Here is a 26,744-nt window from a genome sequence, read left to right as displayed (position 1 = left end):
CAAAATGTTTCTTTCAAACTTTTATTTTTCGCCCACTGGTTCATGATTTAAAATTCCAAAGATTTATTTTTCATAAATCCTTTTAAGGCTATGTGGCACCCAAAAATCAGCTTCATGACATTCAAACTCCCTGCTGTTTTTTCACAGTTCAGGACCATGGACAGCACACAGTTTTCTCCCCCAGATCACTGCCAACCATACAAGCACTATAAACAATGACTTCTTTTTAGTGTACCTCTTTAGGTCATAGCATCTATTTTAAACTTCCTCTCTGCATGGCACTTTTTTACTGTGCCCACAATGGTGTTAAAGTTGCTTCTTTGTAAGAAGTGGGACCTTGCTGTTTTGATGTATTTTAATGAACTTGTGAAACACCTCCTCCAACGCCTCCCATTCTACCGCAGAAAACTTCCACTGCTTCTTGTTGGTCTGTGATGTCATGCTGTTTCCTGGGAGAAACACGCGTAAAACCTACACGTTTGTCAGATTACAAGTAACAGGCTGCACACGAGTTGTTAACAGCTCTCTCGCACATTCTCCTCCAGCTTTGGAATGCTGGACTTTATTGAAATTAACTTGGTCAATGTTACAAAAAAAGAAGAAAAAAATCTGTATATTGTAAGTAGATTGCCGGCAGAATCAGACATTCTGTTAATGTAGGTAAAAAATTTTAATATGGAGAGTTTAGGTTATTCATTATTGTCTGCAACTGCCACACTTTACTAGAGCTGAAGTTGACATCATCTGCCAGTCCTAAACACCCACACTGACTATATTAAAACACAGGAAAAAGTGAGGAATGTTTGATGTTTGCTGGAAATTTTCTTTTAATTATTTGAGCTAGAATGCTTATCATAGCACATGATATCTACACACAAACCTCTGTTGGGAAGATGAGTCCAGCACGATCCTCAGGTAAACCTCCGAGGTACAAGGTGTCATCCAGGTCCAGGATTTCACTGTCTCCCGGGGCCGTGTATGCTGTTCTTACACTGTTCACCGAAATAGTTCCTGAACACGTCGCCAGACATCAAAACAATATCAGTAATTGTTATGACCTTCAGCGTGAACATCCTCATCACAATCACCACTGTCATCACCAGCACCATCACCACCAGCACCACTATTATGAGTGCCATCATTATCATCTTTATCATCATCATCCTTGCGCCTCTCTTTGTACTCCTCCTCCTCATCACCACCACCACCACCACAAATCACAGCTACAATCAGAAGTAATTGAAATTCTACACAGTCCTCAGGTAGTCCCTGTGAGTTAAAAAATGCCACATTTAACATTTTTTTTGCTAATAATATATTTCCTTTTGGAACAGTAACGCGCGGTTGGAGCAAACAAATAGGATTCCTGCTGAGAGGAAAGGCAGCTTCTACAGACCTCTGTAATTAACACAGAGTTTCAAGCAATAACTATATGATCATAACAGGCTGACATGTGTAAAACATCCCCATCTGTAATAGAACTGTACAGTACTGTGCAAAAGTATAAAGTCACCCCTCATTTCTTTATATTTTGCTAGGAAAATGTAAAAATAGGAGCACCAGTTCATTGAAACACCTGCAAAAATGCATGGAAATAGAGTATGTGTAAGGCAAAAACAGAGCTTGTACAATTCTAATGAGTTTAAAAGTAAATGTTTGACATGACAACCTTTATTCTTCAACACAGCTGTTGAAAACACGCAGTTCTTTGAATCTTTGGGCTGAAGGAAGGACAATACTCGGTGTATTGCCCAGACACCTAGTCTCCCTCTTATGGCCTTCTTCACATGATTCAGCAATTAAGTATGTAATACATTCCCAGCAGATCAAGGATACAGAGTGATGCACACTTATCTAATAAACCTTTATGTGAATATGTTCTGTTAACTCAAAAGTATAACGAGAACTAAACTACATACAGATCACACACTCTATATTAAAGGGTATAATATGATCTACAGCAGTATTCCAATTCAACTACTTTGATTACATATATAAGGTAACATATAATAACAGAATAATCTAACACAGCCTTAACTCAATGGCAAGCTTTCTTTTAATTTCTTTAAGCAGTCTTCAGGAATAGTTCTCCGGGCTTCTTAACCTCTTAAGCCCCAACGCCCCCTGATACGGGGGCAAAAAGCAGGAGATCAGGTAGGCTTGGGGCTTAAGAGGTTAAAGGCCACTTCAAACCTCTTCCTTGGATGTCTGCTGCCTTTTGCAATATTCTCAGTCAAGATGATCCCGCACTGCTTCAATAAAGTTGAGGTACAGGCACTGGGGAGTGCAATCAATGACTGATGGTGTTTCATTGTGTGTTTTTAATCCAGGTATGCTTTCACTGCATTGGTAGTTTGTTTTTGTGATCATTGTCATGCTGAAAAATGAAGCCATTGGCAATCAGGTGCTTTCCAGATGGTATTGCATGGTAGATCAAAATCTGATGGTACTTTTCAGTGTTTTAATAATTCCATCAATTTTAACAAAATTCCCAACATCACCGGATGAAATGCAGTCACTAACCATGACAGAGCCTCCATCAATTACAGACACTCACTAGTGTAACTCTCTCTTGTCAGATTACAAGTAAGAAGAGTAGGAAAGGCCAGATCTCACAGGTCCTGTATCTGGATTTGTTTCCTTTTCTTATGACATAACTGTCAGATGCTGATCAGATGCTGTAGATAGTTTTTTTCCACCTCTTCTTTTGTCCTCACTCGTCCAATTTGTCCCTACACTTTTTACAACACAGTACGCACCATACGGAAAGTTTTTGGCTCTTTTGGGAATCACCTTGTTGGTGCAAAAATACTATTTTATGCCTCCCAAATTGTATTATCTTTGGTATTTTGAGTTGATTAAATTTAAAAACATTTGGAACAAATTATGTATTTTTGCAACAGGCAGCGAATAACCCTAAAGATCCCTAAAGATACAATTTAAAATGGGTTCTTTGCTAATTTTTCTGTTATGCATAGACACAACAAATCTAGTGATTCATAGACCAGTCTTAAATTGCTTAACAAAAAAAACCAATTCATCTGACAGTGGTCAAGTACAAGTACAAGTACAAGAACTGGACTAAAAATAAATTAACAAGCAATGAATGTCCAATGAAAAACTTAAGAAAGCCTGGGGAAGTGTTGTTCAAGACTTTGCACAGCACTCGATAGACTTACCAGAGAATCTGGGTCCTTAGCAGCAAAGTATAAAGAAATGATGGGCGGCTCAAGACTTTTGCACATAACTGTAACTGCAAAATGATTTTAAGACATTGTGCAAGTATGTTTTACATACCTACTGACAGTAATTGTGACAGAAAGGAAAGGTTTAGAGCAAATGTGATTATGATGTCAAGTAGCATTAATGGGTCTACCAGTTGGATACGAAACAGGCCACCAAAAGCTTTAATTTTAGTCTGAGTGTTATTATACCAGCACATGAACAATAAACTTGACAGACCTGCTGTATATAAATTGGGTTAAAATAGTCAAAATAAAACCCCTTAAAGTCAGATTCAATAGAAACAGGTGAATTAAATACATCCAGAATGCAGATGGTTGCACAAATGGTCATGTTAATCTGCTGCTTGCTTCAAAATGTGCACAGCTACTGTCAGTTCAACTTTTGCTATTAGCTTCAGAATTAAAAGAGCTGCGATTGTACCTGAGCGTCCGTCTCTCTGGAAGTCAACATGGTACCATTCTCCATCATTGACCTTTCTGTCGATGGCCTTGGTCTTGGTGGTTCCTGAGCCCATGTCCAGCAGTAAGTACAGGTGTCCATCAAGCATCTCAATAGCAAAAAAGTCCACCTGTAGATGAACCGGAGACAGGTGTAAAAAAAACCAAACAGGAACATTTGTGCAAGCTGTGAAAATGCAAATTATAGTTGCAGGTGTGACATGAGTGCAATTTGTTCAATTTACTTCTTTTTGAATTCTCATTAATAAACTATTCATCTTGAATTTGTAGAAGTGGGGACTTTCGTTTGTTTAAAATCTCAATTCTGCAGCTAAAGCTCAGAATATCAGTCACGATTATAAAGTCACTGCCCTGTTAGAGAGGATGATTAAAGGTAGCCGTTTTAATGAACTGAATTTTCAGATGCAAAATCTTTGTACACATTAATAAGCGACAGGTGCGTTGGAGGAATAAACTTCATTAAAACAGCTCAATTGAACTCCCGCACGCTGTTCCACTTACTGTTCGTATACTTACTAGTGGACCATTCCACCTTCTTCATAAGTAACATCCCTTCATATCTATCTAGATAATCATTCCAACATCCAGCAGACTAAAAAGATTAATGAGATGAATTTAGCCACCTTGCAGTATGTGAGTGGTCAGCCAATAATATTCTACAAAAAATATTCTAAATGAATTTCTGTTCTTCATAAATGGATTTTGTACTATTTCATCAGAATTTTGAAAAATGTATACTTTGATAATACCTAATACTTTGTTTATTTGGCTACACCCCTTCAAAACTAAAGTAACTCATATGAACTTCTGCACTTTGTACTATAGTGACCCAAAATATAGCTGCTAAACATCAACACTGTCATTAAAATTTATTTCAACATTATACATTATACATTATACAGTTAGCCTAGAATGTTTTTTTACCTTGACGGTTGGAGGTGTGCGCGGATCCTTGCGCTGCTGCTGCCGGGGTTTGCCGTGGCTGAAAAGCATCAGCCCATTGGGCTCTGTCGTCCTGAAGTCAAATGAGATGGATCCCGCCTTCTTCGCTGTCCACTTGCTCAGTGCCACGTAAGACTCTGGGGTGTCAAAGGTCACGGGGTCTAGCGTTGCTACACTCTCACACTTAAAGGACACCACCCCACTTACCTGGTACAGAAAACAGTTGAGTTGTTAAATTGCTGTAGTGACTATCTGGACCAGTATGGTTCCTTTGTAGTCTGAGACCGAAATAAAGCCAGATTCCAGCTGTGAAATGGCTAAAAGATAAAAGCTTGTGGCTACCTCTCAAATATATAATCCCATTTACATCGCTACAGTGTGAGTCTCACAGGGCGAGACATGAGGTGTTTGAGGGGATCCAGCATTGTCTGGCTTGTTGGGACGTGTTGATTAAAGCGCATACCTTCATCTTGGGGTCTCCCTGTTTAGCCAGTCTAGACAGCTCCAACCGTACATCGTTGTTCTTGTACACCACCTTGAGGGGAGGGGATTGAAAGAAAATAATGATATCTGAATGCTGCTTCACTTTTAACCAACACACATAACATTTCTGATAGAGAAATTATTAAAGTAATGCTAAATTCCTCTTAGTAAGCTGGGGGAATGTATCTCTCTTGCTGCGTCTCTGTCTCACTATCCCTCTATCTGCTTTCTGCTATCCAAACATTATGTACTAGCACACACAATGATGCTAGACTGTTTCCCTGTAAGGGAACACACACGTGACAGTTCCCAGGATAACGTTGGGGGAAAATGTATGAAAAGGTTCAGCAACAGTAAGATTGATTGACTTTTGAGCGCACATCGATTAATGTTTAACCTATTCAAACACATTTTCTATTCAAATGTTCTGATGGGTTTTTTATATGAAAGCAAGAACCTAAAGACCAGCATCCACTCCGGCTTCATCTTTTCAAACTCCCATTTGTCCCTGCCACCTGCATGATTGCTTTTACATCTTCTATTTTCTTTGCTTTACTGTTTCTCTCTTTGCTTTCCCTGACACAGTCCGCTCTCTGACTCAGTGTATAGAGTGTGCTTGTGCTGAGCATTCTGATGTTGAGAGATGAGCACACAGGCTCTGCTTTATTAATCCAGACCTCCTTCTATAACCTGTGAGCAACCAAATACTCCTCTGCATTGGCTCTGCGTTTTAATTTTCTGCATGTCAGGTGCTATTGTGTGTGTGTGTTTAAGGCAAGGGGGTGGCTCTTGAACACAATAAGTGCTTCAAACGGTCTTACGGTGTGGGTGTTTATGGGGAGGATTGTGCCTGTGCTGCATCCAATGCACAAAACTGTTACAGCCGTGATTGCTCATGCATATGATGATTCGCAGCATACATCTTAATTTGCTCACATGGATTATCATATCATCGTATTAAATATGTAAATGTGCCAGTGGAGGGTTCACTTTGACAGCGGCAGCCTCATTTAAACATCATCACTCTTAATGAAGCAACACAGAGTGCATTCACTACTGATACAGATAGCTCTCTGTTTGGCACATCATCTGTTGGCTTGTTTGGTTGTTTGTTTATGCCTCTGTGTGAATCTGCGTGAATGAAAGGGAGACTCAGGCAGGGTGTGTATCCGATGGGCGTGAGGATGTCTTTGGGAGTTTCGTTGTATCAAGCTCTGGGTATCCATACGTATGTTTATTTGCGTGCAGCAACTGTTTCAGCGGAAATATTTGGGCATATAATATTACACTACGACTGTGTTTTCTGTGCATGCATGCATGTGTGCATTGTGAGTTTTTGTTTCTGTGGTGCTGTGGCCCATTTCAAGCACAGTGGATGGATGGAGCATCTCTGTGGCGTACCTAATTAGCATGTTAGTGCTTAGTTCTGTATCTACTCTCTCAACTACACTCATCACTGATTCTCTCTGATGCTGGGGAGGGTGTGTGCGTGTGTGTCTGGGACTACTTGTGTGAGTCTGCCAAATGGAAGCATGTCGGTGTATGTGTGCTTTATACGATATTGTGTGTAAAAATGTTTGTGTGATGCGTGGCAGAAGAAAGAAAAGAAGATTTATTTTAGTTTAAATGAATATTTCTTAAACCTTAGGTCAAAGCGGACAGCATTAAGCACTTAGAAAGACATTTTACACATGCAAAGTTTTATCCTATGCCAATAATTAGGTTGGTTTTTTTTTTACCTATCAAGCATGTGCCCCACCTCTTTCAGACATCCCATGAAATTATTGCTGACTGGAGAACCAGGCAGGTCAGCGGTGCTGGGGCTTCCTCCCACGTAGAAGAAGTCATCAGAGCCTAGCATGGTGTAGTCCTCCTGTGTGTAGCCCGTGGTGGTCAGGATGCCGTCCACAGAGATGGTCACCTACACAACAAAGCACAGGGAAAGGACACGCTATATACTCACACCAAAGGCAGCGCTAAGCGCTAGCTAGGCGCTGACCAGCCAAATTAGCCCCCGTTGCTCTGGTAACCAATCTATATGCATTCTGGCAGGGAGAAGGCCTGATTGGTTTTGGGAATTGGCCACTTTGATTCGCAGCAGTTGGATCAGTGCTGGCTGTGTGGTGTAACTGAGTATTGTCGCCTCTTGGCTTTGCTGATGTAACCGGCTTCAGAAATATGTAACTATGCACTGCTAAATACCGCTCACTCCTGCAGGTAGTGGTAAACTCTCATTTTTCTTTTGTGCGCTCTGAGAATTAAAACGGCATAATCTTCTATCTTCGGCCTATCAAGAGCAAAAAGTCTATTGTAAATTCTCTATGCGATTAATAAAGTTTTGCTGAAACCCAAAGCTTCAGGGCCACAATTCTCTCGGTACCCAGACTTCAAAGGCAGTTTATTATTCTGTGACTGCATGGTAAAAAATAGACTAAACCATAGTGATTTTGCTAAAAGGTTAGCCTTGTTTATTAAAGGAAAAGCCAACTTAACCCATATCAGTGAAATTTTCCAACTTATGTTTATGGTTCGTACGCTTAAGCTGCTTTACGGTCTAGGCAGAAGACGCAATTTGATTTATTTCCTAATATGCTAACAAGATTTTTCCTAAATGCTTTGCCTAAAGTGACACTGGTGCTCTTATAATTTAATCAGCTCATTTTGGAGTGTAATAGCCTGTACAGAGGCTTTTAGGTGTCACTGATATCCAATCTTGTCACACTCAAGTCACCGTTAGTGGTACATTATCACTCTCTGATATTCTACAGTACATTACTGACCATGTCTGGCTGCCCATAAAGGTTGTGAGCTCTTTATTTCCCCACTACAATAAGTTCCCTCTGACTGCTGGTGCTCATCATTGCCAGGCAAACTTGCCCAGCCAGTCAGGTGTTAGTAAGTCTCCGCAGGCATCTTCGTGCTATGCAGTAAGGTGTTAGTACTATTTACTTGTTAGTAGTTGTTAGTTGTTGCACTGCTGGCAGCCACAGAAGTGTTACTTGTGTCAGGCCAAGCTGTGTTGGGTTACTGAGGTCAGGGTTCATGATTTCAATGCTGTTAGTCATTGTGATGATGTTATGTTATTGTGTTGTTAGGGTGAATTGTGATGATGGTGTTAGTTGGTTAGTTAGTGGTCTGGGGGGGTTTGTTAGATCAGCGAATCAGGATGACAAACACACAGATTTAATGCACACACGCACAGGTGTTAGATGGGTTACGCCTCATTCCACACACATAAATATACAAACATGCAGTCTGTTCCTCTCTCTGCATGCAAGCACTGGCAAAGAGGACACAATAGATAATAAAATACAAAAAAACCCCAACAACATACGACAGGATGAGTTAGAGGCACCATGGAGAACATGCAGTGGAGGATTGGTGAAAAATAAAAGAAAAAAGAATTAAAAAAAGAAGGGAAGGAACCTCTCTATCCACTTTACGGACCAATTAGAGAGGGGAAGGGTTTTTGAGTCACGCCATGCAGGATGGGGGAAGGGGAGGGCTCGTCATTTGCGTGCAGGTGAGGGATGAGCCAATCAGCGTGGGCCTACATGTCAGTCACAAAGTGATGGGGTGAAAATAAAAACAGTAGAAGTAAGGGAGGGAAAGGATTTATAGAAAAAAAGTGGTTGGCAAGGAAGGTGGATGTGGGCTTTTTAAGCGTAAAAGATTACCAACCGCATTTATCCTGTTATTGGTTTAGTTTTGATGTCTATGGTTCAAAAGGAAATAGACACGGGGCAAACCCAAACTAAGAAACAATTAGAATGATATCTACCGAACAATGGAGTTTGTTTACCATAGCGTGTCCAATGCCTGAGTGCTTTGTAGGAGAGGGGGAGAAAGGAAAGCAAAAAACTGTGAACAGAACAACCTCGGGAACAAAAAAAGGAAAGCTAGAAGGCCTCTGGTGAGGTTAGTAGGTTGGTTGGAGTGGTTTCGCTAGGAGAAGGGCACAGGTTAGGTTAGTAGAATGAATCATTCCATGGATGGTGGTTAGTTTCACTAGCAGGTTAGTAAAGTTAGTAGTCAAGTTAGTAGTACAGACAGGCAAACGGTAGAGGCAGGGCACAGGTAGGTTACAAGCACCTGGGTGCTAGTGACCCTGTATGTTCTCTAGTCCACTCCCTCGCTCTTTCACTCCCTCAGTCATTCACTCACTCAAACACACAATTGAAAATGCACTCACCTAGAGCTGAGAGCAGTGCAGGTCTGCTGGTAAAGCCACTGTAAACTAAGACCAAAACCTCAGGTATTTTCTTACTACCATAGCATCACTGCAATTGGACAACAGACCACTGACCATGGTTTCTACACTGTTTAGCTTCCCTCTGCTGACTACAGTCTTTTCAGCCCCGTGTGGCCCTGGAACACCTGCACTGTGGTTCATCAAAGTCAAATACAGAGCGAATCTATTTAGCAAGGAGTCAGAATTAATTCTGCAACTAATAAACATCTTCATTTGGTTAATGCGTCAATTATTTCTCAGGCAAACGAAATTATTGTTTTGGCGTAGCCTTTTAGTATGCACGTTTTTTTTTCTTTTTTTTTTTCATTGCTTCTTCTGGCTTCTGTGCATCTTGTCAGAGAATCAGTGCCACGAGATATGAGGAGTGCTGGGTTGCCTGCACCTATAGCCTGAATACAATCCTGTACAATAACAGACATTAAATGCAAAGTTTCTGAAAACCCCAGCTGAGGTCTAAACTTCACAAACAAGCTAATGAAATAAAAAAACAAACAAACAAAATCACAATGTTGTCACATTTGAGAAGCTGGAACAAGTATTTTTTTTATCTTGACATCTTAAAATATTTTCAAATTGTGCTTTACTTCATTCTGCCATTTACCAAGCATTTTATCAGTAAAACTTCCATTCATCCTTGTTATCTTTATGTCCCTCTCTACATGACTGAAAATGTTTCTTCCCAAAAGCCTTATCAGTAACATAAATTGTCTCCTCTCCTCTCTGTTTCGCTTACTCCTCCATCTCCTGTTGTTTGGTTACCTGTCTCAGGTTGCGGGTGACCTTGACGTCATGCCAAGCGTTGTCGTTGAACTTTCCGTTGACGGGCTCCACCAAAGCCTCAAAGGCCCCAGAGCCGAGGTTGATGACAAGTGACACTGCCCCATTCTTGAGCGCCAGGTTGACGTAGTCAGCTGACTTGCCGGTGTGCAGCATGAGGCCATTGCGCTGCAGTGTCTTGAAGGAGAGCGTTATTTCATCACTGCTAGACTGGATGGGGTTGGGCGACAAGTCGTAGCAAAAGTACTCTGAGCCCTTGAAGGTGGCGACGTACTCCTCGCGAGCTGAGAGGCAAAGGGAGAGGAGGAAGAGGGAGAAGAGGAGGAAAGAGAAGCATGGAACCATTACGTTGTTGCCAAAGCATTATCATAATGAGTGGTACATTTTCCAAGCTATGTTGCTTCTTCCCACACTGCTCTTCACAAAATGCTCAAAGATGATAAAATGGTGGGTGTTCATCAGAGCCAGCTGAGTAAAACAAAGCTCAGCTGGGCCTGGTTAAATTTGATTCGGATATGCAGTACAAAACATATTGTTTAAGATGCTGAAAATGCTGTTATTGTCAAGCAAAGCCTCACTGATGCCAGCACTTGGAAGAAACACTTCCTTCCATACCTCTAATTGTACCACAGAGTGGTGTGTAAACAAGCTTTGATCATTCATGTGGGTTAGAGATTAAACAGTGTGGATGTGCGGGAGACAGTCGTGAGTCTGTAGCATTCCAAACTCGTTACGAAACCTGTCTCTCTTTTGAGAGAACAGCTGTGTTGGCAGTCTAAAGTGAGGTGCTCTTGTTTGACAACATGGCTCCTTTCATGATGTTTGTTAAATGCCAGAAATGTGTAAGTGTCTGCGTATGTGTGTGTGGCGGCAGCAAAGGTTAGGGAAGTTTTAAAAGTGAATGGCAAAAACCGACGATGAAGATGGAGAAGAGCAGCCTGCAAGCATAATGGCAGCCAAAGCAGGTAGGAGTGGCCAATTAGAATTCAGTAACAGGCAGACAGCCAGTAGCAACTTACCTTGCACACCCTTAGTGACCCACAAGGACACTAGACCAAGGTTTTACAATCCATCATACTTAAGCTCGCATTCACTTATCTGCTCTCACACCTACACACACTACTCTATACGCAAGCCAGCAGCAGAACAAATATGCACACCTACGCACACATCCGCAAAAATGATCATACTATCGTGCTGCCATAGACAAGTAGGGGCGACATTATCTGTCTCTTCACCTCCCCCCACCTTCAAAAACATCACCCTTCCTCTGCATCTGCTCCAGCGTTCTCCTCACCACCATCCCTATAGCTCTCACACCTCCCTCCTGGCCTCATGCCACCATTCCTCTCCTCACATCTCACTGGCCTCTTTTTCTTTGCTCTGTGGAGCCTCTGGCATAACCACCATCTTGTAGTTCACAATGACGAGGGGAACAGAGGAGGATTTAGCACACGCTAGGTGAAGCTGGAGCAGGAGAGACACTTGGTGAGGAACTGCTGGAGAGGAGAAGAGGGGGGGAAAGATGCCATATAATGAATAGACTGAAGTGTAATAGGTTATTAAGGTAGTGAGAGGCAGAGAGAGGGATGTTGAAATGGAATCGGCCGCACTTGAGTGAATATAACACAGAGAGAATAATGAGAAGGAAAAAGTGAGAATATATCACAATTCAAAGGCCAATTGTGGCAAATTGTCTTTCTTTGCTTTAGTTGCATGAAAAAAAAAATCCAAAGTGTGAATGCCAATATATGAGTGAGAAACAACACATTGTGTTGTGTGATTCCTTCCCTCCCAGCATGTTAATTAAGAGTATGTGTCTGCATGCCTCAAAGAGAAAAAGAAAAACTGCGTGCGAGTTCGTGTTCAAGCGTTTGAAAGTGTAGACAACTATATGCTTTTTATGTGTGCATGAAATGTGCGGGGGTGTGGGTGGGTGCTGGTCTCTGTAAATATTGGTGTATTGCTGTCAGAAAAGCTATTACCAACTCAGGGCCTCGGGCTAGTCTTTACTGAGAGGAGCGAAGAAAAAGGAGACCCCCACACACAAACGTACACAGAAAGACCAGCCACAAATGTTAACACAATCACGCATACTCACTCACTCTCTCACACACACACGCAAACGGAGCCAAATGTAGATGAGGTGGCAGAGCGAGAAGGGGTGGGTGTGTGTTGTTCACAATGGGAACACACGCAGCCGTCCAGCAGCATTGTAGCGGTAATTTACAGAGGTGCCATTAGGTTTCAGTGTACTGCTCCACCATTCTGTTGCTAATTTACAGACACATCATTAGAGCAGACAGGAGCACATAAAGCATCTCTGCATCGATCTGGAAGCTCTGGCCCGCAAACGCTCACTCCTCGTTCTATTACATCACATGCACAACAGACGTGCACGCACACATTCAGACAGGAAAATGCATATTGGGTGACACAAACACAAGGAAGACGTGCGTGCATGTGTTCACTGTGAAGACACACCTAAAACACACAGAGACGCACACGCTCTCAAGTGGGCAGGTTGGAGTGGATCTTCTGTAGCTCAGATTAATGGAGTGAGTCAGTATTAGCTCAGAGTAAACAGTGAGACAGACACTGACATACACACCACATGTCACACTTCATCCTGTGGAAAGCACTGTCGATCAAAACAAGCGAGTCGGAGAACGGAGGAATACAGTGAACGAGGGAGAAATGAAGGGGAAAGAAAAGGAGAGCCTAAGAATGAGAATTATAAAAATGTTCCTGTGGAGAATTTTTAGTACTTTATATTTATTAATGTACTGTAGAAGTTTGGTATAGGGCTGGGCCATACACCCTAAATCTTTTATTATATCTGAAAATACTATCGTTATTGTGATATCATTGCTATAGCAACATAACACAAACTAGCCCAGGCACATCAGAGCACAACAGCACCATGTCATAATTTAGCATCTAAAAGAGTAGCTGTTTTAATAACCTTCGATCATGAGCAGTGCTTTGCAGAATATGCAAGAAAATGTTTCCCCCCAAAAGGTGAAAACGACTCGTTTCACCCCTGGATGCAAAAACAAACTGTTGAGTATAACCAGGCTACAAGTAGGAGATTCCTGCATTTGGTGATTGGATGTCAACCCAGATATAGGCGCATGACTCCACTTGTGTTGTTGGTGCGCTGACTAGTTGTGCTGGGTATTTGCACTTGCTAGTTCATAGCTAGCTGCACTCCACATGACAGGAAGGTCACATGGAGTGGATGGAAATTTTAAGCAGCTGGTTTAAAAAGCTTGACCCAAGACACAACCCATCAAAGGTAGAAAATATTTTCCAGTTTTATTATCTGATAATATTTGTGCGGCTTTTGACAAGTTACAAGGTCAAGTTACTTTAGTTACCGTTTAATAAAAGTCTTAAGATACCTGCTTAACATAAAATTACTTAAATTTCCAGGGAAAACACTTGCAAAGCAGCTTAATTTATGTGGTGTCACTTAATGTACTGCTGGGTCACCACTGTTGCACTATGGCTGCTGCTACTGCTGGCTCTTTGGTTCAGTAGACTCAATTGTAAAAAGGATGGGAAAATACTCGTCATTAACTTGCACTTAAATGCAGGCTGCTAGCATCAATAAAATGTTCAGGAGTTTTTTCTATTTTGTCAAAAATACTCGAAGTTTTCTTGAAATATTGTGATATCATTTTGTGTCTATATCACCCACCCCTACTGTGGTAATTGTTTCTCGTGGGCTGCGTGTTTGGACAGCTAACTTTATCTCTGAGGTCACTTTTTGCAATAACGGTCCTAAATTATACCTGATTAAAGCGAGTGAATAGAAGAAGGGAAAAGAAAACTCTTTAAAGTTAATTAGCTTTGGGTAACTTTAAAGATAATTAAAGGATATTTCTGAAGTAAACTGTAAAAATTGTTTTTATATCCATTCTTCTTGGTTTTTTTTTAGTCGAAAAAAATTAATTGGCCATTCATTGTTACCAAATACCAAACATTTGCTGGCCTAAACTTCTAAAATGTTCTATTCTTTGGGTCATATAAATATGTTGGGATTTTACACCACTGAATTTACAAAGTTATTAATAAGGAGATTTCTTTTCTTGGATACTGGGAAGCTGTTAAATGTATTTATTTACTATTTTATTTACCACTTTATAAAATAAGTGGTTGTATCAACAATTTTTTTTAGCTAAAAACAAAGCAGGCTCTCTTTTGAATTCCTCCAGCTGTGAGCACTGGAGAGACACAGAGCTGTGAAACTTCTCGTGTGTAAGTAATTCACACAAGCCGACTGTTGGTAGACAGATCCAACAATTATTTTTAATTTCATCTTTTAACCCTCAATGATCAATAAAATAAAAAACACCAAGGATGCAGCACTGCTGGGGTTTGTAACGTGTTGAAATATGCAGCAACTGAACAGCAAACTATTGAAAAAATATGCTCTAATGAAGGTCAGTAGGCTAAAACACTTTTCCTGAACTGTCTTTTTACCAGGAAAAATACAACTAAATCAAAAACAGCTTCCTCCACTGCACCTCGGTGACTAATCAAATCTTCTCTTGGCTGCTCCCTTTAGGGGTCACTATAGCAAACGATCTATTTCCCTTCCTTCACACCCTATCTGTTACATTGTCTCCTGTCACACTAAAGCTCCAGATATTGTAGTTACCTACATTTTAAGTCCGTAGTCTCACCTCTACACTCCCAGTTTTCCTTCTGTCTCCAAACACACCTTCTCACTGTCTTCCTCCTCAGTAGCAAAGTTTTCACTGGTAACCTAGTAACTAGTGGTTGTTGTTAGCCTGGCCCTTCTCTGCTCTGGTTTGGAAATCTTATTGTTCATTCACTTGTTTAATTTGAACAAAGATTATACACTGGGTGCCCTTCCTGATGCAATCCTCCCTGTTAATCCAGACTTGGACAGGACGCTAGGAATAATCTGGTTTATGGGCCCTGTGGTTGGCTCAAATACTTTGAAAAAAATAAACAAAGAAAATGTTCTGCAGCTTACCAAAATGTGCTTTTCTCAATTCTTGTTCTAACTAATGGTGTAATGAGACCACTGCAATTACATAAAGACTCTATGCACCTTAAAACAAATTTACACAAGGCGACAAGTATAAAACTTCACTAAAAAAATCACCATACAATTGCCACTGTTATGCAAAAGCCTATCAGCTGAGATTCTCCCATCATCTGTCAGCACTGACAATTAGAAGAGGAAGACAGGCTTTTTTTATTGCATTTTCAATTACTTCACTTTCATACACAGAGAAAGAAAGAACAAAAAACGAGTGACGGTTTGGAAAAAACCGAGCGACTTCCTGGTAAGCTGTGAAAATATGTCACTATTAATTGATTCCAGCTATCAGTTGAACCTTTAAAGTAAGTCTTTCTACAGCTGGGTGTCAGGGGTGAATATATGTGGGTTGCAAAATGGTCCAAAACACACTCCAGCGACTGCATTTGCAGAAGGAGAGGTCTGTCTAGGAACAGGATAATATGAAAGGAACTTGTACAAAATTAATGAAGTGAACTTTGAAGGCTATGCAAGGATTGAGAATAAGCATAAATGTAAAGATGGAAGGTGATTGGCATTAGTTCTTGAAGACTATCGTTAAGCTACTGCTGTAATGAATAAAGCAGTCCGTGGGGAGGCGAGGGGGGAGAGAGGGAGCGAGAATAACTGATCTGATGGTTGCTGCTTCAGAGACCAGCTGCAGCTGTACCACCCTTCCAATGATCAAACACACATCAGTTGGATGTTTCTGTCTGTTTGCGCTCTCATGGCGAGTGTGTGTTGCATTTTTCTGCTCATGTGCGTCCTCAGCGTTTCGCACACTAATTTGTCATTTCCATGGCAACCCACTGTTACAGGGGCTACACCAAATATGAATGTGTTTGTGCATGCATGTGTTTCAGAGACAGAAACAGAGAGAGGGGGGAGAGACAGGAAGAGAGATGGAGAAGGAGGTCGAGAGAGAGAAAGAGTGATTGAGTGAACAGTACATTATCATGGACAGCTGTACTGAATCAAAATGGCGGATGGAGGCTGGGAGCACGTCGGGGGAGCCTACATTATACAGCACCTGATAGAGGGAGCAGGATGGAAAGAAGCAGGGAAAGAGGAAGATGCATTGGAGAATTTGAAAGGAGAAGGAATAAAAAAAGAGGGAGCAGGAGACTCATTGAGATGGGCAATGCAGAATGGAAGAGAAGAGAGAATAAGGTAGAAGGAAAGAAAGACGAGACAAGGAAAGGGAGTGGCAGAGAAGGAGGGATGGATGGCTAGAGAGAGGTAAAGACAGAAAAATGCTGGTGTATCTAAATCCTAGTGTAGCAAGCCTCAATCATGGCAGCCCTGTCATTCTGAAGATAGCACGCTGCAGTTCCCTTGCACCTCGTTTTTAGCCCACCATGCAGTTCTGCTATCAGCTCCTCTCAGACTGTCCACACATGCAAATACACATGCACACACACACGCAGCATAAACTCAAGCATCCTGCACGAAGGCATCCCTTCTTAATAACAGACAGGTGGATTAACTATACACTCGTACACTATACAGATAGATGACCAGCATTGGAAATGTATGTAAATGTATGCTAACATATGCATAGTTTCCATATTAAGTTAAAGTGTGAGAATTCATACAGTCGAGTTCACTAAAGGCTGCAAATGCCGTTTCCATCTCTATTCGGTGATATACAGCATCTGGCTTTGAAAGCGATTGGGCTATCACATCACAGCCAAGGGAGCAATACTGTAGAGGAGGATATTACTGTCAGGACACAAGTGACAGATTGCTCGTCTGCAATGTTGATGTCTTATTTCTTTTTTGTTGTTGTTGTTCAATTGAAAGCATTTATTCCCAGTATGAAATATGCACTTTAAAAAAATGCTACACCAGCACAGAAAAATACAATACTGACCTAAAAGTGAAGAATAGTGCAGAAACTGTGATTGAGTTGAAAAATCACCAACAATATAGACACCTGTCTGAATGGTTTCTTCTAAATGTTTGTCATTTTTTGCAAATCGTTGATGATAGGAAGGTTTTATATAATTTCTGCAATAGCAGGAATGTAAGACTCACAGGACTGCTAATTAATCTAGTAATGTTGTGATCATTTTTTATGTTATGTCATGTTTACACTTTTTGTTCTTCTGGATATGCAGGGTGGTTTCAAGTGCTTATGTAGCAATAGACCACCATAGCAGAGACTCCCAGTCAATGTGATGTCAGTAAAACAAGTCTTCCTGGAAACATTGTGGTATATGGTACACAAAACTGAAACTTGCCGCTTAACAAATAATGGTCATATATTTTCGTGCAAGTGCTCTGGGTGCATGATATAACTAAAGATTAAAAATATCTCCTTTACCTTCGTACACTATATTAAGTTGGAAGTGGCTCCATAGTGTAGTGGTTTACACTTTTGCCTAACAAGTGATTGGCATTAGACCATATCATTAAGATCCTGCTCCAATGAATAAAACAGGCTGTGGCCTGTTGTGAATAAGGGAGTTAATACTGCATTAAGTTGGCTTTTAAAAAAAAAAAAAAACACCTTACAAGATGGCACAATTCACTTGTTTCAGGTTGAATTTTCACACTACTTTAAGTAAAGCCAACTTTTTGTTTTTGCAGTGATTCATTGACTTGAAAGAATCAGATGCAACTGAAACCAGGTGTTATCTACATAATCATGATCATCAGTCATAAGAATTTTTATATACGTTCTAACAGTGAACAGCAGCATTTTATAACTTTTGAAAAGAAAGAAACTTTTGCATTCTTTCGTTGCTGGCGTGGATTGAAGACACAAATGTTTGATAATGTTGGTGCTACAATTTCAATGACAGGTCAATGCAGAAGCTTGGAGATTTATAGATTATATGGATGTGGATGTTGCAAAAACTTAAAAAGACTTTTTGGAGAACGCTTTGAAAGAAATGCCATAATTCCTTTACTGAGAATTTTGACTTCTTGTCCTATAGCAGCATTGATCAGTGGTTTTGAGTGGCGGCACCAATCTTTCAGAATACTCCAGCAAGTCCGGCACACCTTTACTGTTAATCATGATCAGTGACAGGGCTGTAGGGACGAACTTGCCTTTGGTTGATGTTGTTTTATGTTCTAGTTTCTGTGAAGCACTTTGTGATTTTATCTTGAAAGGTGCTATATAAATACATTTTTACTTTACTTTACTAGTTAGCTCACAACACAACTATTGAGGTCAAAGGTCAAAATTTAAGGTTTAGCCAATCCTGTTAATCAGTCATTGGATACTAATGCAAAGCTAATAAAAAGTCAAAATGTCTTCATAAAATAAATTATGGTTTTGAGAATGGATTATAATAAATCCAATAACTCTTGGACTTATCTCTAAGCTACCAAAGCCTGCTTAACTATGATTGGTTAAGAAAACCCAAGCTTAATCTGGACCTTAATCTAACAAATCCCAAAATCTTCCCCACCATCAGTTTATGTAAATTCGCATTCAGGTGTATGTCTATAGAGATTATCGTTTACGATACTGGATTATTCATTAATTGATTCCCTGGATGAATGATGGCTTTCTGTTGATTAAGCACTCCATTAATTAGCTCTGATCGAATAATTGAAAAGAAGAGCAGCACATTAAACAGCACTGAAAAGAATCATTATGAGCAGTCCTTTTGTCAACAAAGAATTAAATCTGTAAGAAGATATGAGTCTCCTTGAGTCCCATGTAGTGTATTTAAAACTTATTTAGAATATTAAAAACAAAGGACTGCTTGATTGCCTTTGCTTAATAAACAGCAAATCATCCACGCACCATCCATTAGCGATGAATGGATGGTTTGCTGTTTATCAAACAGAACCGTTATACTAGCGTTTTCATCAGTCAACGTGGTGGAGTGAGCCTATTAAAAGGTCTGAACCCACGGCTGGCGCCACTGAGGAGCCAGACATTTTTTATAGGGGTGGCCAGTGTCAAACCAAACGCCGGGGTGGCACAGAAATGGATGACTCGGTTTTATTGCTATGTGTTAAATTAATGTAGCCTAAATAGTCTTTTTTTTTTCTTTTCTTTTTCAGGCATCACTTCAATGAAGAAATGCACTATAGGAGCTTGTGTAAGATATTTATCTTGTTGATAAAGATAAGGCTCATAAGATAATTGCCATTTAAATGTGTCAGAGAAACACGTAGATGGTCAGTAGGTATTAAATGTATTAACAGTTCTACATGTAGCCCCCTCCCCCCCATCAGGCTTTGTCATTAGTTGTGCAAGGTGGTCCGAGGGCTAGCCATGGCTTCCCCAGACAACCTCTTGGACAAACAACAACAAGGTCCATCTCAGGACTATTGCAAATCATATTAAATTTAGCAATGTTTTTGAGAAGACACAATCATTTAAGTGAATTTCTTTGAGATAGAAATAGAAGAAGTAGAGCATAACAAAAATAATACCGTACATCAGAAATCCTTTTCAATTTCCATGTTAAGAAAAAAACTATGAACAGCACACTTTTTGCCATTGTGTTCAATCCTTTATATCTTGTCCCTTTTTGTTCCTTTTATCTGTGTTCATATCTCTCTCTCTCTCTCTCTCTCTCTCTCTCTCTGTCTTGCTCAAATTTGGCCTTCTCTCTGGTACCCAGGGAAACTGGCTTGTTTCCATGACAATGTCTTCAGGCAGAACAGTGTATTTGTCTTAAGCTGGATAAGATCAGAGTCAGTTTCATCCCTTTTAGACACACTCACACCGGCATGCAGACAAACACATACAGTACATACAGCATGGCACATATGCACAGTAAAGTAGAAGAGCACCAGAATTAGAAAAATGTGTAAAAAGCAGACAATTGGCAGCATTTAGATCCACACACATGCTTTAACATCTCTCACACACACGCACCTAATGAAACCCTCTTGTGGCATGTTGTTAACAAATAACAAGCACATAAAGAGCTCTTTTCATAAAGGTAATGTGATGGGTTTTTAATGAACACTTTGGCTATTTTAATTGTCATAGTTACGCCAGACAAGTGCCACAAGTAAATGAATGTTTGTGTATGCATGCACGATTCCTTTGAGTGTGCGTATGCTCGTTCATGTGTCGTTTTGGCAAAAAGCGAAGAAATGAACTTCAAATGCCAGATGGGGTAGTGAAGTGAATCGCCAATTGGTCCGCTACTCTCGGTTCCCACCCAGGCACAATGGAAATTGCTAAGACAAGTAAGAAACAATTGGAGCACCAAGTACCCTGTTTCTTTCTCTTTCTTTCTAAAAATGGAGTGTGTGTGTCTGAGTGTGCGTGTTCGATGAGGTACGTGCATCACTGATGAATACCATGCCGGCTGATGCGAGGCTCTGTCAAGTCGGGGAGCCCAAGGAGAGATGCAGCACTCCTGCTGAGAAACGCTGCAGTCTTATCTCCCTTCCTGTCTCCCCGTGCGTCGCCGACCTTCTCTTTCCACCTTTCTTTTCCCACTTTCTGAATTCGCTCCTATCTTTCGTCACCATCACTTTTCTGCACTCTTTTACCCTATCCCATCCACCCGTCCTCCCACCCTCCCTTACATACTCATTGCCAGCCTCCGCTCTATCTTTCCCCTTCATCCTCTGCAAATGGAGAGTCCGTTTGATGTCTTTATTTTTAGGCCATTATAGGGTGCTTCGGCTTTGCGTGTTCCCTATTAGCGTTGCGGTGAATGCTAAAAAATGTAAATGTGTACGCTTGCTAATGAGCTGGTAATTGCATATAATTACCAGTAAAAGTATACATTTAGTAGTGGGATTGCAGCACATTTCCCATGTTGAAGTCAGTAACTGCATCTCCCTGATAATGTGGGGGCTGAGCACTGTATGTGGTGCTGTGACTTTCATTACAAGAACTGCATGGGTGTTAAGCATTAATGAGTGTTGTAGTACAGTGGCGTAATGGGTGTTAGTAGTGGAGAGTAGAGGCAGAATTAGTCCCATTAGTGGAGAGTTTATATCTGGGATAATTGTCAATTTTCCAATAAAAACTTTGCTGCAATTGCTTTACCATTGCTGATTGCTAGAGGGCGCACAGTTTCTTTTTTCACAGCTCAAGATGAGGCCATCAGGAAACAAAATCATGCCAGTCAGTAAGGCAGGCAGCCAATCATCAGATTCTTGCCTTCTAACACTAAGCATCTCTCTCTCTCACCTCGAGTTGGAGGCTGCTCACTTGCCCGTCTTGTTAATTATGTAAGCTTTACAACATCAGCGGCTAATGTGCGTCTGATGAGTATCTTTCATTCATTGTACTTTGCTAGGATTAGCCGCAGGAACAGAAATCAGGCCAACGCAAACAATAACTGAGTGAATTTACATTTTTGAGTTGATACTTGTTCACTGTACCTAAAAGCATAAACGCAGGGCCTGTTCTTTCACTGCTTCCTGACAGCGCTGACACTAACTAATATTTTTGGAGATGATTAATTTGCTGATTAATCATTTTAAAATGTCATAATATGGTGGAAAATACTCACCATGGGAGTAAAATGTCAACAATGGATCAACCAGCCTAAACCAAAACATATTGTGTTTAACTAGGCTAATTAATCTGAAATTAATGCCCAATCTTGGTAATGTTTTTGTTTAATTATACTACTAGTAATGCCATGGAGTTTGTATCTACTTCGCTTTGTCATACATGTGAGTAAACTTAATATTTTGAAGTTTTTCACTGTTGGTCAGACAAATCCAAGACATCAACTTGGGCTGTAAAACATTTCTATTTATTTCATTTAATGTAACGGGTAAAAAAAGAAAATAGATAAAAATAGAAGCCCCACCAATTGGTCGAGGTAAATGGCTACACTACACATTCTTTCTATAATATTGCCCTTAGGGGGCTTTTGCTGAGATTTGGCAAAAAGATTTGGCATGATATAAATAAAAGTGCACTGCACCAGAATCTGTTGATCAAAAAACTAACTTGCCAATTAATCAATAAGTAATCATTATCTGTAGACCTAAATTATTTAAAACTAAAAAGGAAGGCATTTTGCTAGGAGCAACACATCATTTATCAATAATTTACACTGCTGCTGATTAATCTTCTGATGAGGGGCGAAGCATTTCAACAGTACCACCTAAAATAACAGAGTAAGATGAGAGTGTGCTGAGAAATTATACAAGTGTAATTAGACTAACAAAAATATGTATTTAAATTTTGTTTCAGCAGGCCTGTAGTTTATTAAAAAATAAACAGCTCTTGTATGATTTATTATTAGGGCTGTTGGTGGTGATGAGTAAGAGGTAGGAGACATGCTGTACTTTGCTGGTACCGACTGGTTCCTCTTGTCTTGGCGTCTGCTACCACTCCCAACCCCACATATGGTGGAGTCAGCACGGAGCTCGTCCACTGCGTATGTGTATGTGTGTGTACATGTGTGCTTTTTTTTCGTTCTTCCGAAAAAGCGCATTTATCCATGAAAGAACAAAAGGGGGTGGAGAGGTGGGGGGGAAACGCACAAAAGAGACAATTCAAAAAGAAATCCAAAGACTGTGATATTGGGCATGTGTGTGCACAGCCAGGAGTGTGCGTCCATCTGCGTGTTTTTACCATAAGACAATGTGTTAAAATGAGCCGCTTTGATTGCCGACGCTTTATGAGTCACAAGTGATGACTCACAATCCACCTCCCCTGAACATGCACCCATGCACTCACACAAGACGCACACTAACATACAGGCAAACACACCTCGCTCTCCACTGCCTTCATCCACTGACCGTGAAGAATATGTGCAGGCAGCCTTACTCATGCATATTTACACTGAACACATACTCACTCACCTACTCAGCGGGCACTCTCTAAAGGTTATTGTGTGTGAGTTTGCGTCTGTTTGTCCGTCCGTTCACGTACACGCATTTTTAAAGGTCACTTCAAGCGAGGCTGACCACTTGTCTGTGTAGCGTATAGATTGTTGGATTGATATCGAGAACACTTGGACATGCAGACAAACAACCATTATTAACTAGGCAGCCCGCTTCAGAGCTCGAAGAACATACAAATATCATAAACAAGCATAGCTGCCAATTATGACCAAGAGCCACTCGTCAATCCTATTCAGAATCTACAATCATTCATTCACCCAGAACCCTTCACGGTCTATTCTTGGAGAGACAGAGAGAAAAGAAAAGGGCAAAATCTGCTACTTGGCTTTAAGCACATTTTCCATCCAGATTATTGCTGCTCAATACTTTTCATGAAAAAATCCATTTCCCCCCTCTTCCTTTGGCTGCTCGATACTTATGAAAATCCAATTTGGCTCCCTCCTTTCTTTCTTCCCTCCACAATTCGTGCATTTTCACCCACTCAAAGTGATTAGTGATCTGTGGGTATCATTTCCAGGGAGAATGATAACTGTGTTTTATGGAGGAGGGGAAAGGTCCAGCGCTCCCCATCAGGGCTGATCTCCCTTGGTGAATGACTGGGCTGGGAGGGCAGACAGGAGCACCGCTGTCCCTTTGCAGATACAGGCAGTTGCTCTACATCACAGGAGAAAAGACGACTCACTTTATCTCTCCCTCGCTTCCTATTTCCCTCTCTGCTCCCTCTATCATTCATTCCTTTAGCTGTTCTCTCACAGGCACGGTCTCTTTTTCTCAATTTCTCCTGCCCACACACACAAACGCACACGCACACACACACATATGCTATATATCTTTCTAAGACACCCCTCCCCACACCAATCCACCCCCTCAAAGAAACTCATTTCAGCTTTGCAGGCTCCTCAAAAAGCCTCTTTACGCTGAGCTAACCTAAGCTAGGCTTCGTCTGCACCATTTGACAGCCTTTACATCTCAGTATGCAGAGCAAAAACACACTCGCGCAAACACACACGCAGCCTTTTCATGTGTACAGTGTCTGAAAGAGGCTTCAAAGGTTTGAAAAATAAATAAGAGAAACAGTTTTACTTTTTAGCCTATCACAATCCAAACATCCGTAATAGCGAGGGCATCCACTATACACAAATACACTGAATACATTGTGTAATAATGCTGGAAACATATGTTAATACATGTCTGTCCTTAAGTAGGTGATTTAAAATGCTGAGCATAAGCCAGATGAAGCCATTAAATTTTCACTGCCACCTGGATGATTCACGGCAGACATTTTAAGGCAGAAACTTCAGCAATGTGAGTTTACTTAGCAATCAAAACACAGAAAAAAAAGCCCAGATAGAAATATACTTGTCATAATAGAGATGTCTTACATGATAGATGTTTAGAGACATCATTTGTTCTCTTCAAGATATTTCTATCTGCTAGCTAGGATGAACATTTCATTAAATGGCACATTTCAGCGAATGCACGGCAGCCCTGTCACAATGGGAGACAGCCGTCATCACATCGTCTCTCTCATCCAATCAAAGAGCACAATAGACGCAGATCAGCCTGTCACGATCAAGCCTGTCTTCATGTGGGCCAATCAGTGTATTCATCAGCGTCAAGCAGAGCCGACCGATCGAGCAGCACCTACCTTCCCGATTTTCAAAAGCACGGTAGGCTCGAGCTTCTATTCAGTCGCACGCATGCAGGCAAAAGTAACAGCACGCTCACGCACGCATATGCACACACACTCATACGTCAACACCTTACCTTACCAAAAATGAAACATTCCAATTTAACAGCAATTGCACATAAGAATTTGAAGCTGAACAGCTCTAAGTCTGAAATTACCATACATTCAAGAGCCTGTCAATACATTCAACTTCAAAACCATCCAGAATAGCTCATTAGCCATAGATACATAAAAAAGTATGGGAGGTACCTCTGAGCTTTCCTAAAATCACAAAGGGTGGTGTCCCACACAGAGTGTAAGAGGGCAGGAACAAAGAAGGAGAAGGAGAAGGGGGTGGGGCAAGAAGAAAAGAGGTGTGGCAGTGTGAGTTTTTTGGTCATCAGTGAACAGTTTTCAAGCAGACCAGTGGCACTTGTTTTTGGGGATGTCTTCAAAAACACTGGGCAACTTGTGTTTTGAGGTGTAGCAGCAATGCTTTCATATGCTGCAGGAACATCTGTTCAGAATCACATGCGCTCGCCAACGTATTAACGGGAGCCCATGTGAGCACCGGCAACGGCAGAGCGAGACATGCTGGAAGCAGATGAAAAGCCATGGAGGAGTGCGGATGTGCGTTTCTCTGAAAGCTTCCAGTCACTGATTCAAACCCTGTTGTAAGAGCACACATGCACATGTATGGCTACATCGTACACACACACACTCAGCACTCACATCCCTCTCAGTCAAACTCTTACACACAGATGAGAGAAAATGAAATGAGGTGAATAGTAAAGACCAAATCAAACCATCCATGTTGTCAGTCGGTCAGTCGGCCCATAGATCCATCTCCATGACCTGGAGCCCTGCCAAGTCTAATCCAACCAAGCGCTGAAGCAGCAGCCATCTACACCCTCCCGTTACTCCAGCCTTGACTACTGAATATATATCTTAGAAGAAGTTTCTCTCAGATTCATCACTTAACACCTAAAATAATCTTCAAAGGCATGGTTCAGGTCTAACTGTTTCAGCAAATTGCATTCGTTTCAGCTTAAATTAAAACTCTGGACTGTTTAACGTCTTAATCACGGAGAAAAAACTGACCTTCGTTCAGTGCCTAGAGAGACAACTTTCTTCGGCTCCAGGTGGCGATGAGGTGGGGGAGGGATACAAGGAGTGTTGGAGGAGTGTAGGGGGAGTTAAGAGGTAAGGGGGAGGGAAGGGTGATGGTATAGCAGAGGACAACAGGAAGTGAGGTAAGAGGAGGCCATACCTTGGTCGCCAATCATCAGGTGTGCCAGACCTTAAAGGAAGACAAGAGCACAGTCAGCACAGTAAAGGATCATGGGGTGTGTGTGTGCGCATGTATGTGCTTTTGTGATACAGGAGTTTGTCAATGGCATGCTGATGAAGGCTAAATTTCTCTGTGCCGGTGTGTGTATCTGTGAGTGCATGAGTCATCTAAATTATACAAAATCTCTAAAAAAAACCCAAAACAACCCTCGCTTTGAAGACACTTACTTATCCTAGGCACCGATCCTACGCACAAACAGGTATGAACACAGACGTTTGCACATAGCCATAAACTAGGTCGTACACTTTACAGTATTTGCGCGTCTACATAACCTCGAGGCAAGAGCCACTTCAGATGATTGCGCATGAGATGTAGTACTTACCAGATATCAGCATCCAACCCCTACATACCCACACAGACCAACATACATCTAGGCTGGTTACCTTTTTTGAACCTGGCTATCTATTACTAATGTATTTCCATAACAGAAAATGTGCTGAGTGAGAGAGGAAGGTAATACTGACATGGAAAAGCTGTGAAAGCGAGAAGAGGAATGATGAAAAAGAAAAGATGATCATGATTACGAGTTAACTGAAGAGCAAGAAAGGTGTCGATTAGAAAAGAGAAGCGAGAAGAATGAGGAAAAGTTTGAACTAAGAGCAGGATATTGAAATAGATAGATAGATAGATAGATAGATAGATAGATAGATAGATAGATAGATAGATAGATAGATAGATAGATAGATAGATAGATAGATAGATAGATA

General features: G+C 41.0%; 1 protein-coding gene across 7 annotated transcripts in view; it reads right to left on the bottom strand.

Annotated features, from left to right (window-relative positions):
* nrxn1a (neurexin 1a) overlaps positions 1–26,744 on the bottom strand; it is a 66,842-nt gene that overhangs the window by 29,674 nt on the left and 10,424 nt on the right. For 5 of the 7 annotated variants that reach the window (XM_005736508.1, XM_005736509.1, XM_013911674.1 and 2 more), the window contains exons 3-10: positions 25,957–25,986; positions 10,141–10,442; positions 8,932–8,955; positions 6,889–7,050; positions 5,110–5,181; positions 4,629–4,853; positions 3,667–3,814; positions 881–1,011 (exon numbers count right to left, since the gene is read on the bottom strand). In XM_005736508.1, coding sequence (XP_005736565.1) covers positions 881–1,011; positions 3,667–3,814; positions 4,629–4,853; positions 5,110–5,181; positions 6,889–7,050; positions 8,932–8,955; positions 10,141–10,442; positions 25,957–25,986 — 1,094 coding nt within the window. The remainder of the gene's footprint in view (positions 1–880; positions 1,012–3,666; positions 3,815–4,628; positions 4,854–5,109; positions 5,182–6,888; positions 7,051–8,931; positions 8,956–10,140; positions 10,443–25,956; positions 25,987–26,744) is intronic. The other 2 variants (XM_013911673.1, XM_013911676.1) reach the window with 2 other exon arrangements.

Source organism: Pundamilia nyererei, unplaced genomic scaffold (genome assembly GCF_000239375.1).
Source record: "Pundamilia nyererei isolate P.nyererei 1_Seehausen unplaced genomic scaffold, PunNye1.0 scaffold00069, whole genome shotgun sequence".
Taxonomy (NCBI): domain Eukaryota; kingdom Metazoa; phylum Chordata; class Actinopteri; order Cichliformes; family Cichlidae; genus Pundamilia; species Pundamilia nyererei.
Note: the sequence above shows the minus strand (reverse complement) of the source record. Positions and strands in the feature narration are given on the sequence as shown.